Genomic DNA, 18,279 nt, shown 5'->3' on the forward strand with positions numbered 1-18,279 from the left:
TGGCCTGGAGAATCCCAAGGACAGAGGAGCCTGGCGGGTTACAATCCATGGGGTTGCAAATAGTCAGACATGACTTGACTTAGCAACTAAACCACCAAACTAAAGCACATAGCTATTAAATTATTTCTCCATATTCATGTAGCTGGTAAATGATTAGTCTGGGATTGGAGGCCCACATCCTGTCTTTCTGGTGAGGATTAGAGCTGATGTTTGAATTCTGGCAACCCAGCACCAGAGTTCATGCCTTACCATTTCTTTCTGCTGCCTTGCAGACAAAATTGCACATGAGGTTTTTGGTAGAATTATTGAAGTCTGAGATGAGAAGAAACTTCAAAAGTGACCATCTATGGAGAAATCTATTTTACATCTCTTGCAAAATCCTCTCCAAAATGTTCTCAATAAGTTTTTGTCCAGACTTTCTTTGAACATTTTCACTAATAGAGAATATACTAACCCCAGGGGCAACTCATTCTATTTTGAGTTAATATTATAAGAAAGTACTTTCCTCTATTGTGATGAAATTTGGATTCTTATAGGTTCAGCTAAAATCCTTTGAACCTGAATTGGTTCTCTGAAGTCACAAGAAATAAGTTTAATTCATTTTCCAGATGATAACCCTTTCAGTTTTTAAGGAATTGTTTCTGGTTTTTAGTTTCATGAACTATGCCACGTCTAACATGGCTCTGAGCTCTCTCACCATCCTAGACTCTCTCCTTTGGACCAAAGAAGTTTTAATGTTCCTCCTAAAATATGAAGGCAGCACATAATATTTCAGATATACTCTGAACACTGTAGAACAGAGCAGGGCTAAAACTTTCCATTTTCTTCATGGAAATACTATCATGTAAAGGTTAAAAGGGTGGATGCTGAAATCACTGACCAAATAGGGATCATAAGTGTACCCATTTATTGAGCCGGTATGAGGATTAAGGGTGACTGCAGAGCTAAATACTTAGAAAACTCCCTGGCACATAGTATGAGCTCAGAAACTGCAGGTAAGATTATTTAAAAATCCAGGCACTTATTGAAGGTCTGCTAAATACAGACATTGACACTGCAAAGGGAAAAATTATAGACTGCATTCCCCAGACATTTTCATTTAAAATTCTTGACTTATACTTCTTGGGAAGTGATCTATGATTGCATTTGATTTTGGAAAATCAAAAATTATGTCACACTGTGGACTCATAATTAGATAATAGGAAGGGAAAATCCTTGAGCCTTTTGAATGGCTGCTATGAAGGGCCACCTCTTCTATCCTATTGAAGGTCATCCAGTTACATCCTGTCAAGATCTCTGGGGATCCTGGTTGTCTTCTGGGGTATTGGTTTCCTATCCAACCTCCAATGTCGTATGTGCATAGGAGAAGCCTTCCATCAGCATCAGCATCAGCAACCAACTCGGATGAAATGTGAAGTGGAATAGAATCAAAAGCAGAGCCTGCGGCAACCCGGCAGAGAGTTTCCTTTGGGGAGTCATTTATGCAGTTAGGAATCCACCTAACTGTACTCACGCCCAGAACATTTCTTCATCTTGCTAATAATAACACCATGGGAGGCTTTTTCATGAGCCTTGTTTAAATCCAAATGTCTATTATTAATTTATATATCATTACCTGCTTAGTAATCCTAACTGTATTTTTAAAGAAAAGGAGAGAGAGAGAGAAAATAATCTTAGATGAGTGCTTTTGTTCTCAGGAAACCTGTGATGATTTCTAGTAATTACTGTTCTCTTCAATACAGGCTCTCAGAAATCTTTCAAATAACCAGTTTTATAATCTAACTAGGGATTAATAGTAAATGTGCCTTTATAGTTCAAGATATACTTTTGCTTCATTTTGAAAGTTAAGACCTCATTTTTTGTCACCAACCTTGTCTTCACCATTAACTGCCAGGACAGATAATGATGGCTTAGAAATCTCATTTACAAATTCTCTCAGAGTTTTGAGATCTAATTTTTCAGGACTTCAATACTTGGAGCATTTAGAAACATCCCTTACAATCACCTCACTGAGTTTGGTTTCAATTACTCTTCCCTGATGTTTTTCTATCCCTCTCCATTCTGGAAATCCCTCTTGACAGAGAACTTGGCAACAAAATCTGTTATTACACCACTAACCTCAAATTGATAACTTCCTTTGGGTTTTTGCTGTAAAAGAGTGACTTTGATTCTTCTTTCATATCTTTTATATTTTTGTAACCTCTATTCTTTCTGACTTTAGTCTTCGAGATCATTCTCCTAGGTCTATGACATCTGTACATTTTCCAGGTATGAATCCTTTTATACATGCAACAGTTCCTTCCATAAATATTTGCTGAGTGACTGTTATTTCCCAGGCACTGTTGTAGCTACTGGGAATCCAGCAGTGAATGAAACAATCATATTCCTTGATTCACAACTGAAACACGTTCAATTGTGAATGAAATAATTTACATCCTAGTGTCCACTGTAAATCTTTGTTTATTAGATTTATCTTCCCACTTTTTCTCCAGCTGAGGATGGAGTTTCTTTTATATGCTAAGCTTTTAATTGTTGAGCCTTATCCAGCCCTTTTGAGAGGGATTTTTAAGTTAGAGTCTTGGGAACCTGGGACAATTTTCACTTTCTCTCCTTGAAATTTCTTGAAATAAGCCCTCTGAATTTTCAGGTTAATATCTAACTTTTGTCCTATAATGCTTCTGTGATTCTGTAAAATGAAATACAGCAATATGGGACCGAGAGGTTTTGCCATGATTCACATAGATGTTGGCACATGTGGAAGGTGGGTTTTAAGTTTCATATTTTTTTAAACTTTTTTTCATTATTTCATTTTAATCATGATGGATTTTACACAAATATCTTGGTGATAACCAATATATTTTGACAACTCTCGTTTATTAAGGTCTAGTCTAAAAGGAGAAAAAAGAGGAAATATTTTTCTGCATGTGATCATATTTTTCATCGCTAATTTAAAATCTTGTCTACATTCCAGGAATAGCCCTGCCCTGGTCTATTCTATCCTTGTTATATGGACCTGGAGCATGCTACAATTTCCACTTGACCTGGCAGGTAAGTATCTGATGTTTGCTCAGAGAAACAAAAAATAACAGCTCTTGATTATGAAACTGTAATGAAGCTCAGGAGTCATTTGAGAGGACTATCTTTTTTTTTTTGTCACTTTGATGTCTCAGTGTTAGCTCCAGCTCAGTTTAGAAGAAAAGCGGGTTGAAACTCGGCAGAGCCACAAGAAGATTCCCTTCGGGTACCTGGTGAACCTGAGATAGTTGAGAGGATAAGAGCACAGCCTTATGTCCATTTCATACAGTGGTTCCATCACTGCTGCAAATTAGTTAGGAGCCTCAGGTTTTCATCCATGAAATAGGGTTGATAATTGTTGTAGTGAGGGTTGAGTATTCTTGTGGTGACAAAAATAAGATGTAGTTTGTAACAATTGTGCTTAATAGCATAGTTACTGGCATATAAATGCTATCTCCTGGTATTTTAAGGGGTCATTTTCATTCCTTTGTCAGACCTTTGTATTAGAACTTCAAAAGGAATAAGAGCAGTTTCAGGGCCACATGGAAAACTGGATTTTTTTTCCTCAGTAGTGGGGCTTATACTCCCACTGGGCTTATTTTAATAAAGACATAAACCCCCTAAGACTTTGCCAGAAGTAAAACTGTTTCTCAGGCATTTCATACTGATGCTCCAGTGCTACGTTATCCAGTACAGTACCCACTAGCCACATGTGGCTATTTAAAGTTATTACAATTAAATCAAATTAAAAGTTCAGTTCCTCAGTCACACTAGCCTGCTCAGTGGTCATACATGGCTGTGTTGTCAGCACAGATATAGAATGTATTTTTTTTATTAATACAGATGGTTTTATTGGCCTGCATTGACCTGGAGTGAACCTATAAATTCTAGGAGCCCTAGAATTTTGCTGTGGCAATTCTCCTGGATGCCACTTCACTCTGAATAAGTTCTTGGCTTGAATAGTTATATTTTCCTGAAGTCTGATTCCTCTCTTATGGTACCCTACCTGATGACCTCAGGGGTAGAATGAATCTTTGTGCAAGGATATTTAATTTTTCTGCATCCTTTTTCGGTCCACTCCGATAGACACAGAGGTTTCAGAAGCCATTTTAGACCTTCACATCCACTTTTACAAAACAAAATTGTCAACAGAATAGATGGAAAGCATGGCTGTGGCTTTTTGGAAATGCTCAGAACCTAATTACGAGTTAATAACTGCAAACAAATGTATGCAAATACACACACACACACACACACACATACACACACACGCGCGCGCGCATGCTCTATACCCATTGATCAGCTGGTGTCCTCTGCCAGAGTATTAGGCACCATCAATTTAGATGCTGAATGATACCCTTAGGGGATCCTCTGGGAGCCATTTCCTGACCCTAACATCTTAGGAAAGGCTATTATGATCTTATCTTGGTTTTTCTTTTGTCTTTCCTTCTGCTCATCCTCACCCTCCCATATCTTGTGGTTTATAGCCTCACTTGGAGAATTTTTATTTAAGAAAGAAATTTTGTAAACTTTCATGGGTGATAATGTTATGCAGCTGTTTGAAAAACAAAGACCAAATGTTACTTCTGACTAAATCACTATTGTATTTTCCAACAAATAGTACATTGTGTGCACCCATATCAAAGCAGCTTCATAACATTTGCAGGCTCCAATAGACGAAGGCATTCTTTGTTTGAAAACTCCACGTGGAAGGCTATATTATTATAAAAGGATTATTTTCTGCCCTTGACCCTGAATTAAATTTACATTTTAAAAATTAAAACAAAAAAGGTCCCGTTGTTGATTGGACCTCCTTTTGTTCAACTGGAAAATCAGTAATTATATCCAGTCTTTCTTGTAAATTGTGAAACAAAAGCATAAGGAATTAGACAAAATAAGGTAACGATGGCAGTTATTTGAGCTTTTTTTCCACCACCATTAGAGAAATATATTTAACATGACTTAAGTTTGAATTTGAAGAAGCACTTGAATTTTCACAACACAATTTACATAGAGGCCTGCATGAGTCAGCCGGTAAATAGGTAGGTACCAAAGAAAGGATGCAGAAGGATCTTGGCCATGTATACTCTGGTTCATCTCCCAAACTTAGCAGCCAGGTAAGTCATACATTATCTTAAGGGAAAGATGGACAGGGAGAAAGGAGAGTCGCCAGGGTGTTAGTCTAGTGGAAACAAAAAGAATCAGGGAATAGGGGCCCCTCTCCTCAAAGGTATCATTGTTCTGCAGTTTTCAAAGGAGGGAACTGAGGCCCAGGCAGCCTAAGTAACTTGGCCAGCATCTTGCTGTTAGAACGTAAGGAAGCCAGAAGAGGCAGCCAGACTCCCTGACTTGAGGCCCAGAACACCCAGCCACCCTGCTGCCTCCCTATGCTGCAGACTTCAAAGACAGACAGGGTGGTTTCTTCTGTTCTTTCCTATCAAGCTAGTTGATGGTGCTTTCCCCAGTGTAAGGACTTGAAGGTGAGCTGAATTTTTTTTTACATGGATAGAAAGTAGGGGCTGGTTTTCTTTCATGTGTTTGATTGGACTTAAAACAGATGATCCATTTTGAATATAAAATGATAAAGGATGTCCAATGGCAGGGTGGCTTCAGCTGTTTCTATGCCCCTGCCCCGCAGAATGAAATTACAGGCTCATTCCCAATCGTGAACTAGCTAGCCCCAATGTTTGATGGCTTTTACCCACTCCATTCTTTTATGCATTTCCGAGACCTGCGTTAATTGGCCTGTCTTGTGTTTTCAGTACAGAATGTCGTGTGCCCCGTGTCCATGACAACGAGGGGGTTCTCCAGCCGGTTCTTCTGCCAATACAGTGCCGACCTGTGGAACATTGGAATCAGCATCTTCATACAAGATGGTCCCTTCCTTGTTGTGCGGCTCATACTCATGACCTATTTCAGAGTGATCAACCAGATGCTAGTGTTCTTTGCTGCCAAGAATTTCCTGGTGGTGGTGTTACAGTTCTACCGCCTGGTGGTGTTGGCCTTGGATGTACGCGCTTCCTTGCGAAGTCAGCCAGAACGCCTGAAAGGAGAGCACAGATGCCCGGATGTACCCGCTGGCAGTGGGGTCTCACATGGGGCCTGGCCAGGCAGTTCCGTGGAGGCCTTGGCTATTCCTTTACAGGCCTCGCCGGTCACCTCCGACGACTCCCACCCCACGCCATAGTTAGTCGCCGACAGGAGTATGCAGCCAGACAGCTTGACTTTCTGGTTCGTCTTTCAGACAGAATCTTCTCTGTAGCCTTGGCATATAATAATTTTCAAAAGAACATAAAGAGTGATCTTAAACCAAAGCTGAGGAATTTTCTTTTTTCAACGGAATGAAAAGAACTTTGATTAGCGGCTATCGCTACAACTTCTTTGTGATGGTATCAGATGTTAGAGTTGTTCAACGACTAAGTGATTTGTTTGTTTTGAACCGTTTGAAAAGCTGTGGACAGGGTTAGAGTGACATGCCCTCAAGAGATTTAATGCAGACAAACTGCCGCAGCTGTTACCTGAAAATAGAGCATCTTTGAACTTTGGCGCTATTGTCAGACTATCTCATCTGATCTTTTCTGCAGTGCCCCTCTGACATCAAAAAATGTACATTCAGTGAATGTAGAACAAATGAAGGGAAAAGTGCCTTTAAAATTACCTCACTGTGGGCTGGAAATAGTGAAAATCTCTGCCCAGCTGCCATAGCATCAAGAGCCCTATTCATCGCTGCATGGACCTTCCCAGGAAAATCATTTTTCTGGGCTGCTGTGGTCTTCTGTCATGGTGCATATGCTCTTCTGGAAATGTTATTGCTTTGGCTTGGGTGCTGCAAAATTCACAGCAAGCCATTTTGGTTACAGATCTACTGGTTGTGAGGCAGGAAATACTGGTAATGCTGACAGAGTCACAATTTCCACCTTGAACACGATTTGCAGTCTTCGTCAGGATTTCCCTTAACTCCACTTTACCATTTTCTATATTGCCAAGTCGAATTATGTGGGTTGATGCAAGGAAGCACTGAAGCAGTGAATAAAGGTATTTCAGGCCCTGTAAGTGTGACCACAATCGCTGGTGTCCGCCTGCAGTCCTGGGAGCACCTCTGAACTGCCACTGCTGGAGCCGGCCTTTGGTCTCGGGAAGATGGTGGTGATGGAGGCTTGCATTAGCCCTCCTCACCACCGACAGCCCTTGATGAGTGACGGGGGTCAGAAAATGCCACAGCATTGTGGAAATCAGGAAATTCACTTTTCTTCCCTGCATTATGACTGCATTTCCCCAGTACTGAAATAGCTGTATTTTCCCTTCATATGCCTCTGTATGTTCCAGTTGGAGGCGATTCAGAACCGTTTAAAATGATTTTTGCTTTTAAAGATACAGTGTGAAAACTTACCTGGCTTTAGAGCAGTAATTATATAAGGCAAACAACTCCAAAACTGTTTCTTTAGGGTTCAAAGCATAATTCCACCTTGCTATTATGCTCAGGAATTGAAAGGGACATTAAAGATAAGGCAGGTGTGAGCTTAAATTGGATATGACCTAGGGACACCCAATTGGGACAAATTTTACCTATAAATCTGTGTGACATGATATCTGCTCAAACTAGTAGTTGCATAGACAAACTGTTTTTATACAGAAAAAGTAATATTTTTCAGTTAATAGTTTCTTCGGTGCTTGATAATGTTTCTGTTTCTTTCTTTTCTTCCTCGTGTTTCTAATTTTAACAATATGATGACTGCAAAATTACACATGAAAAAAATACATTTATAATTTTCCATAATAATTTTATGAAAAGTTAACATCAGGAAATTTTATTTATATAAAGAACTTGATAACTTTTAAGGGCATGTTATTTAAAACGCTTAGCAATTGGACACAAAATAATAACTTCTATTTATAAAGACACTTAGCAGAATCTGTTTTTATGTTGACTGTCTTATGTTGAATGTTTTCCTCTACAACACGTATGTGCCGCTTATTATTGCAGATTTGCCCATGGGCATGCTTTTTATGTTTTAATTTTTCTTTTCCAGCAAAACAAATATTGGGCCTCTAAAAATAGATAAAGTATGAAGAAGTATGGCTGTTGTGCAGATATTTTTAAAATGCTTTTGAATCTGAGACTTGGCTTGGCTCTGTGAATGAGTTTCTAGTATTTTGTAATTAGCAGTCCTCCAAAGGCCTGGGGAAAAGAAAGTCCAGAGTCTAGCTTTACCCCACTGCTAGGAAGGCAAACAGCACCCAAGACAATCTTAGCAAGTACATGCATGCTAAGTCACTTCAGTCATATCCGACTCTGTGCAACCCTACGGACTGTAGCCCGCCAGGCTCCTCTGTCCGTGAGATTCTCCAGGCAAGAATACTCGAGTGGGTTGCCATTTCATTCTCCAGGGGATCTTCCTGACCCAGGGATGGAATCCATATCTCCTGTCTCCTGCATTGGCAGGCAGGTTCTTTACCACTAGAGCCACCTGGGAAGCTGTCTCAACAAGTAGTGGTGGCAAAAGAGACACATGCTCTGCAAGATTTTCCAGGAAAAACTATTGAGGGAAACATCTGTTAACCTGACTGCTAGAATGGCCACTCTCTTGGACCTTTTTTCAAAGTCAAGAAAATCTATATTCATTTAGTTTACTGAAAAATAAAACATAAGTCCAGTTTGTATGCCTAGGACCCTTGATGAAAACTTAAAACTTGACTTAGTTAATTACATGTTTTTATTGTAGTTTGCTAAATATTGTAATATTTGAAAACATCCATTTATAGTATTATGGATGTTTTTTAAACCATTAAAACATTCATAGTATTTGCTGTAAAGTGCCCTGGACAGCAGTTACTTCCCAGAGGCTGACATTCTGGGACTGGCTTCTGCTTTATCTGTACAACATAACTGACTTGTATCATTCATATAATGCAATACAAGCCATACCTCTCTACCAACCCCTCACAGACACAGAACATCCATATACTCACCACTGAACAAAGTGGCTTATTTGTGGTTGTTGGTGCTGTTGTTATTATTACTGTTGTTGCTATTTAATTGCTTGATGAACTCAATTGAATGTCCTTCCTAAAAACCTACCATTTCCTTTGTGATAAAACACAGTGACGCTGTGTAGAAACAGGCCTCACAATCATCTTCTGGACTTTCTTTACTTCCTAGAGGACATGACTTGCCACTGCAAGATTAGTGAACTGTCTTTCTCTTTTGACTACTCTGTTAATTTTTATTTAAGCTGGAACAGATAACATGAGGAAATGGAAATTTTCGTTGGCCAATAATATTCTTTCTAATCTTCCAAAGCGAAGATTGTTACACAAACGCATCAGTTAGCTCTGTTGTAGTTTCACTAACAAAATGAAGGGTAGGAGCACTTCAAGCTTTTGAAGACTAAAAGGATGTGGCCAAGAACTATCAGGATTCAGTATCATAATAGTAATTGTTAACTTGTTATTTCACAGATCTTTCAAAGCCTTGTGAAGGCATGCATTTTAGTGTACATATTTTGGGATTTCCACCAAGGTTTCAGAGTTCACACTGACCCTTGTTATCTTCAGCAGTTGATCTCAGTCACTCTTAATTAACTCTTCTGTTAAAAGAGAGAAAGGATTGTACAGAATCACTGTTTCACCTTCACTCTACATATATGTATGACATACACACTGACATACATCTAGAGCCTTAGATATGTCAATGAAAAGCCAAACCATCTAGAAATCTAAAAACAGAAGAGACCATTACTTTTTTCCCCCCTAATTTTGGGCTTTGTTTTTTTACTTAATGTACATTCTGATCTTCTCTCAGTAACATCTGATTTGGAGTTAAACTAGGCAGCTTGAGGATGTTTATAGTTTTGAGGCTTTAAATAACTATCCATATCATGGGAGTAACTGTAAACAATATTCAAATAACTCTTGCACACTTACATTTCATGGGTGTCCATCCTCTGAATCTTTCTTACTAGAATATTTTTTTACTAGAATATTTTATAAGAATATTTGCTCTGAATTATTTATATTTATACTATTTTGCTATGAATGACATTTACATTAAATAGTTTGTGTAGAACTCTATCAATGTCTGTTTTTTTGCCTCCTTTTCCTATCTTTGTTCTCTACGGTAAGTCATTTCATTTAGTTTTTTTAAGCTCTGGCTTAAAAAGAAAACTGACTTATTTAGAATGTGATGAAAGTGGCATTTCAAACTAGTGAGGAAAGATTGACCAATTTTATAAATGATGTTGGGAAATTCTGCAAACCATCTGGAAAAAATAAAGTTAATTTTTTATCTCATGCAATATATAGAAATCAATTCCAGATGGACTGAAGATCTAAGTGTAAAAGTGAAAACTCTAAAATATTAGAAGAAAATATGGAAAGTGTCTTTAGCATTTGGGGAGTGGGAAATACCTTCCAAGGCAAGTTAGAAACCCCAGAAGCTATGAAAGAAAAGAATGACAGATTTTCCTATGTAAAGATTTAAAACTTCTAAATGGCAAAAGGTATCAGGAATACATCACTAATACCTTCTTTTATGGAGAAGGGTGTCAGTGCACTCAGAGAAGAGAAATGGCAGGTAAAGAAATCAGAATGGAAGAGCCAAGTTGATCATTTACTTATAGATGATTGTGTCCTGAATAGCCAGGAAAAGCACAAAAAAACCTAAGAAACTATTACAAATAATCTGAAACTATACAATAATCAATAGCTTTTTAATATACAAACATCACATAGAATATATATTTGAAGAAGAGATTTCTATTATAATATGAACTAGAACCATGAACTAGATAGGAATAAACTGAATAAGAAATGTACCAGATTCATGTGAATAAAATTTTAAAATGACTTTGAGGACCCTCAACAAATAATTTAACAAATAGAAAGATACATTCTACTGGGGATTGGTAAGAAGTCTTGATATTTTAGAAAGCATCAATTTCTGCTAAATTGATCTATAAATTTAATATAATCTCCAGAATAAATGAAGATTTTAATTCTAATGACTACACAAATTGATTCTAAAGATAGTATGATTAAATAAGCATGAAATAATAGCTGGAAAATACCAAAAGGGAGAAAAAAATTAGAGAGTGAGTTTTCATTAGACTTATTAAAGAGCTACAGTAAGCAAGATAATCTGATTCTGTCAAGAAGAAAAATGGAACAGACCAAAGTCAAGAAATCAACTGAAATACATAAGGACTTTGATACATGATAAATCATAAATAGTGATAGACTATTATAAGAGGTTTAACGTTTGAATAACATTAAATTGGACTCCTACCTCAATCCTTATATCTAAACCATTTCAGATGGACCAAAGAATTAAACATTAAAAATAAAAAACAGAGAACTATGTTTTTACAATTGTAATAGTGAAGATGTTTTCAAAGCAAGATATAAAACTAAGTAACCATAGATGATACATATATTTCAACTTATAAAATTAAACATTTTACATCATAAATATACCATAAGGGGGTTTAAAGGTTGAACAAAAAACTGGGTAAATATTTCTGCAACAAATGTAACAAAGCATTAGTTTTCTTAATGAGCAAACAGCTCTCACAAATAAGTAAAAGAAAAAAAAAAGGACCATTGGAAAAATGAACAAAAGATGTTAAGTATATGGTTCACCACAAAAGATACTATTAAGAAAATGCAAATCAGGCTTTCCTGGTGGCTCAGTGGTAAAGATGCAGGAGATGCAAGTTGGATTCCTGGTCCAAGAAGATCCCACAGGCCATGGAGCAACAAACCCATGCACCACAACTATTGAGTCTGTGCTCTAGAACCGTGAGCTGCAGCTGCTGAGCCCACGTGCTACAACTACTAAAGCTCGCGTCCTAAAGCCTGTACTTTGCAATAAGAGAAGCCACTGCAATGAGAAGCCCACACGCTGCAACTAGAGAGTAGGCCCTGCTCCCCACAACTAGAGAAAAGTCTGAGTAGCAAGGGAGAGTGAGCCCAGCCAAAAAATAAGTACATAAAAATTTTAAAAAAAGAAAATGCAAATCAAACCACAGTGAAATACCATTTTTCAAATGCAGACTAAACTACAAGATACCATTTCTCAATGAGCAGTTTGGTGAAGATTCCAAAAAAATTTTTTCAAATGCTCTATTAGAAGGGATTAAGGGAAGAGGCATCTTTTTCATTGCTTCTGATGACACAAATTGGTAAAACTCCTTTGGAAGACAATTTGGCAGTATCAGTCAGAATTAAAAATACATTTATCATTTGACCAGCAAAGTCAATTTCTAAGAATGTATCCTGGAGATAAATGTGTGCAAAAATATATACACAAGCCTGTTCAGAGCAGGATTTTCTAGAACAGCAGCAGAGTGCCCATTAATAGGGCTATTATTAAATTAGGGAAAAGAAGGGAAGCGAAAAGCAAAGGAGAAAAGGAAAGATATACCCATTTGAATGCAGAGTTCCAAAGAATAGCAAGGAGAGATAAGAAAGTCTTCCTCAGGGATCAGTGCAAAGAAACAGAGGAAAACAATAGAATGGGAAAGACTAGAGATCTCTTCAAGAAAATTAGAGATACCAAGGGAACATTTCAGGCAAAGATGGGCTCAATAAAGGACAGAAATGGTATGGACCTAACAGAAACAGAAGATATTAAGAAGAGGTGGCAAGAATACACAGAAGAACTGTACAAAAAAGATCTTCACGACCCAGATAATCACAATGGAGTGATCACTTACCTAGAGCCAGACATCCTGGAATGTGAAGTCAAGTGGGCCTTAGGAAGCATCGCTACGAACAAAGCTAGTGGAGGTGATGGAATTCCCGTTGAGCTATTTCAGATCATAAGAGATGATGCTGTGAAAGTGCTGCACTCAATATGCCAGCAAATTTGGAAAAATCAGCAGTGGCCACAGGACTGGAAAAGGTCAGTTTTCATTCCAGTCTCAAAGAAAGGCAATGCCAGAGAATGCTCAAACTACCACACAATTGCACTCATCTCACATGCTAGTAAAGTAATGCTTAAAGTTCTCCAAGCCAGGCTTCAGCAATACATGAACCATGAACTTCCAGATGTGCGAGCTGGTTTTAGAAAAGGCAGAGGAACCAGAGAACAAATTTCCAACATCTGCTGGATCATCGAAAAAGCAAGAGAGTTCCAGAAAAACATCTATTTCTGCTTTATTGACTATGCCAAAGTCTTTGACTGTGTGGATCACAATAAACTGTGGAAAATTCTGAAAGAGATGGAATACCAGACCACCTGACCTGCCTCTTGAGAAACCTGTATGCAGGTCAGGAATCAACAGTTAGAACTGGACATGGAACAACAGAATGGTTTCAAATCGGGAAAGGAGTAGGTCAAGGCTGTATATTGTCACCCTGCTTATTTAACTTATATGCAGAGTACATCGTGAGAAATGCTGGGCTGGAGGAAGCACAAGCTGGAATCAAGATTGCCAGGAGAAATATCAATAACCTCAGATATGCAGATAACACCACCCTTATGGCAGAAAGTGAAGAAGAACTAAAGTGCCTCTTGATGAAAGTGAAAGAGGAGAGTGAAAAAGTTGCCTTAAAGCTCAACATTCAGAAAACTAAGGTCATGGCATACGGTCCTATCACTTCATGGGAAATAGATGGGGAAACAGTGGAAACAGTGGCTGACTTTGTTTTTCTGGGCTCCAAAATCACTGAAGATGGTGACTGCAACCATGAAATTAAAAGACGCTTACTCTTTGGAAGGAAAGTTATGACCAACCTAGACAGCATATTAAAAAGCAGCAACATTACTTTGCCAACAAAGGTGTGTCTAGTCAAGGCTATGGTTTTCCAGTGGTCATGTATGGATGTGAGAACTGGACTACAAAGAAAGCTGAGCGCCAAAGAATTGGTGCTTTTGAACTGTGGTGTTGGAGAAGACTTTTGAGAATCCCTTGGACTGCAAGGAGATCCAACCAGTCTATCCTAAAGGAGATCAGTCCTGGGTGTTCATTGGAAGGACTGATGTTGAAGCTGAAACTCCAATACTTTGGCCACCTCATGCAAAGACCTGACTCATTTGAAAAGACCCTGATGCTGGGAAAGATAGAGGGCAGGAGGAGAAAGGGACAACAGAGGATGAGATGGTTAGATGGCATCACCAACTCGATGGACATGGGTTTGGGTGGACTCCGGGAGTTGGTGATGGTCAGGGAGGCCTGGCGTGCTGCATTTCATGGGATCTCAAAGAATCGGACACGACTGAGAGACTGAATTGAACTGAACTGATACTACATAATGGGCTTCCCAAGTGGCACTAGTGGTAAAAGATCTGTCTGCCAATGCAGGAGACATGAGTTCTGTCTCTGGGTAGGGAAGATCACCTGGAGAAGGGAATGGCAACCCACTCCAGTATCCATGCCTGGAAAATTCTATGGGCAGAGGAATCTGCTGGACTACAATCCATGGGTCGCAAAGAGTTGAACACAACTGAGCACACACATATACACACAACTATACCTATACAGAAATAAACACATAAATGCCAAATATATAGCGACTGTAGAGTTCAAAGAGCTGGACACGACTGAGGAAGTGACACTTTTACTTTCACACTACATCCTACTATGTAGGTTTTAAAGAGAATGGAGTAGATCCATAAATGCTAATAAGGAACAATCACTTAGATATTTTATTACATAAAAGTAAGGGAGAAAACCATGAGCAAACATGTATAAACGTTATCCATGCCTTTACTGGTAGCTAGTACACGGATGAAATGATGCTCAAGCTTCCAATGCTCATGGGCAGCCCCTCATTTTTTTTAATCTTAATGCTTTCTATAGTTTGAATGCCTTGCTAAAGTAAGGCGTATGCATTACTTTTGCAATTTTAAAGGCTATTATTTACAAAAAAGAAATCTCACTAACTGCGCCTGCTGCCGATATTATTTTGCAATTAAAAGGAAAGCACACTGATCTTTTTCACCCAATGAAATAAAGACTTTGCTGTCAAAACTAAGGATGATTTTACACACGTTAGATAAATCAAAGTTTTAAGACACGTCAAATTCTGCTTGCTTTATGAAGTGCTAAACCTTGGGAAATGAAAGAATGGATACATCTAAAAGAACCCAGAAAAATCAAACTGACCAAGATGACTCATTGGGTCTTGATGAACACCACAGAGACCACTTTGCAAGGGCCAGTCTGACTCTTTTGCACTCCCTGACATTTATACAGGCAAGACAAACCATAGAGGAATTTCACATTGAATTAGAAAGTCAAGCTGATTTCCTCAGGAGAGAAAGAATGAACTAAAGGTACCCTGAAAGAGAAAACTTCAGAAGGAATCTATGCACCTGTTTCCAAGTTCATATTCATTGCCCATCTAATTTGTTCATATAAACTTCTTTAGATTTTGGTTAAATATTAACTAAATTTACAATGGATGGTGGTTAAGTGATCAAATGGATTGTATGCAAATCTGATCAAATCACTGTGGAAAACAAAAATTCCTAAACCAACCATATGTCAGGTATCATATAGGCTTTGTATCTAAACTAAGATATTTCAGGCAAGGAAAATTGGATTTATAAGACAAAATATGTTTTCTCTGTGGAGCAGTTGTTCAGTTTCTGCCAAGTGTATGGCTGGAGAATTTGGATGGTTGTGGTTCTGGGATCTTGGGGGTTGTTTCTACCTTCTGGCAAAGAGTGTTCTTTCTAGTATTCAAGGGTTCCCATATGACCCAAGTGACAGCTAACAGCTGGGTCAAAAGCTGTAATTATTTCATCAGTTCTCTTGGTTTCAACTAACTTCTATCAATACCTAGTTATCAGTCTCTAACTTCAACCTTTTTCCTGGACTCTATGCCTAGATTTGCATCTCCTCCCCCTACCCCAGATATTCTGCAAGCATCACACTCTCAGTATACATAGAATACATATTGTACCACACTCAAATTGCATTATATCCCCTCCCTGTGTTCCACATAATGGCTAGTAGCCACTAGCCCCTCAGGTACCCATGCTAAAGCTGGAGATCCCCTTGACCCTTGGCTCTTCTTTCTTATCCTTCCTCCATAAGTGATCTCCAAATTCTTCCAGTTTTATTGCTTATCATTCCTTTCAATGTATAACCTGCCTCTCTAGTTCAATTGCTACCATCCTAATTTAGTGTCTAATCACTTTTTACCTCTCTGACCAGTTATTTCTCAAATGGTCATTCAACCTCCTGCTTTCATCCCCCATAAAAAATATTCCAAACTGCATTCAGAACCATCCGAAATGGCACAATTTATCATATGTCTCTTCTATTTAACACTTTGATGATGTCTCCCTTTCAACAAGATCGAGCATAAAGTCTGAAGGAAATCATTTAAGTTGGCCCCAAACTGACTTTTCAATCTTGTTTTCCATCACTGTTTTCTCTCGCTCTCTCTCACACACACACAAACACACACACACACACTCACACATGTAGCTGCCACCATAACATGCTACTCATGATCTCCTAAATTTGCTATTATCCTTTACTTTGCTGGGCTTCTCAGGTGGTGCAGAGGTAAAGAATTCATCTGCCAAAGCAGGAGCTGTAGGTTCGAGCCCTGGGTCAGGAAGATCCCCTGGAGGAAGAAATGGCAACCCACTCCAGAATTCTTGCCTGGAGAATTCCATGGACAGAGGAGCCTGGAGGGCTACAGTCCATGGGGTCACAAAGAGTCTGACACAACTGAGCGAGCTTTTTTATATTGCTATGTGTTTGCGTACTTTGCTATTTCTTTTCTTCAATGCAACAATGCTGTCTATTGCCACCACTCCATTATTAATTCCTTGTCTAATCACCCCTCAGATCTTGCGGGTGGCCCATTTCCCCACCCAGAGTTGACTTTTAGGGGAGGAAGAACAACTCCATCAGCAAAGATTATTCTGTATCCTAAGGGCACCCAAGAACGTGAGCACAGGCATCTTCTAGGAGCAGAGACATCCTCCAGCCCGGGGTCCCTGGTTTCTAGGGTTTCCTTTGAAGCAGCAGTGCTGATGAGGACTTTGGGTAAGACAATGTGGATGTAGAGCTGTGGGTTTTGTCACTTATCATGGTCATGAAAAAGAATCTACAGGAGAATAGACAGGTCAGTGGTCCCCAGAAGTCTTCCCCTCTTCTCAGATCTGGCTGAACAAGGCTGTTTCTCCTGTATTAGGTAGCTGTAATCCTACAGCTTCTCTTTAAACTGTCTTAGTGATGTTTTCCCCTGCTGATTATCCCCTTCTAGCAATACATCTCACCCAGCAATGATCTCCAGCTCTGGTAGAAACCCCACAAAAGCTTCAGAAGGCTTAGTGCAAAGACCACATCTGCCTGCTTCCTGGACCAAGCCACTCACCTTTACTATGTACTGACAGCACTTTGCACTAATCTCTTTCCCAGTGGTTATCATGATATATGCAATGACTTGTTTATGTCTCTGTGAGCTGTCTGAGGCCATGGGCCATGTCTTAGACTCTATTATAACCACTTCGCTGCTCCAGACACACGGAAAGTTTGTCTGTTTACAGAATTCACCAAGCTTCTTTCTATTTGGGAGTCTTTGTTCTATTGGTGCTTTTACCTGGGACGACTCCCATCCATTCTCCCATTCCCGCAGAGCTGGCTCCTTCTCTTCATTTGGATTCCAGCTTAAGTGCAGGGTCCTCAGAGAGACCATCATGTTTTCCTTTTCTGAATAATCTCCATCATCTCTATCTTTATTTTATTCCTAGATTTTATCACTAGGGGAAATTATCTCTACTTTATAAGTTTATTTGTTTACCATCTATCCTACTTATAATGAAAACCTAAAGGTCAAGAGTACCTGTCTTGTTCACCTCTGGGTCCCCAGTGGATGGCACATAATAGCTGCTAAAAAACTACTTGTGAGTATATTACTTCTCTGTGCTTATTTACATCTATAGTTTTTTATAAAGTTAAGATATGTTTTTACATAAAACATATTTATGTATATACTCTGCTTTGTTCATTTATCATTTTTTGAGCTTTTCCTAACGTTTATTATTCTTTGATAATATAATGCCAAGAAACTCTTCTGCATGAATGTAGAAAAAGACATAATCACCATTTTTTTAAGATTCCACATATAAGCAATATCATGATATTTGTGTTTCATACAGGGAACTCGACTCAATATTCTCTAATGACATACAGGAATAGAATCTAAAAAAGTGGATATATTATAACTGATTCACTCAACTGTACACCTGAAACTAACACAACATTGTGAATCAACTATACTCCAATAAAATTAATTAAA

General features: G+C 38.7%; 1 protein-coding gene and 1 long non-coding RNA gene across 3 annotated transcripts in view; one reads left to right on the forward strand and one right to left on the reverse strand.

The window, feature by feature from the left end:
• Window positions 1-10,084, forward strand: part of TMEM26 (transmembrane protein 26) — a 66,269-nt gene extending 56,185 nt beyond the window's left edge. Inside the window, exons 5-6 of one of the 2 annotated variants that reach the window (XM_081569058.1) lie at window positions 2,972-3,048; window positions 5,778-10,084. In XM_081569058.1, the coding sequence (XP_081425184.1) occupies window positions 2,972-3,048; window positions 5,778-6,202 (502 nt within the window). In that variant the 3' untranslated portion in view covers window positions 6,203-10,084. The remainder of the gene's footprint in view (window positions 1-2,971; window positions 3,049-5,777) is intronic. The other variant, XM_081569057.1, reaches the window with a different exon arrangement.
• LOC145537978 (uncharacterized) overlaps window positions 1-18,279 on the reverse strand; it is a 501,457-nt gene that overhangs the window by 144,913 nt on the left and 338,265 nt on the right. The window lies entirely within an intron of this gene.

This window comes from Giraffa tippelskirchi, chromosome 2 (genome assembly GCF_054371585.1).
Source record: "Giraffa tippelskirchi isolate mGirTip1 chromosome 2, T2T-mGirTip1v1.2.pri, whole genome shotgun sequence".
NCBI lineage: Eukaryota > Metazoa > Chordata > Mammalia > Artiodactyla > Giraffidae > Giraffa > Giraffa tippelskirchi.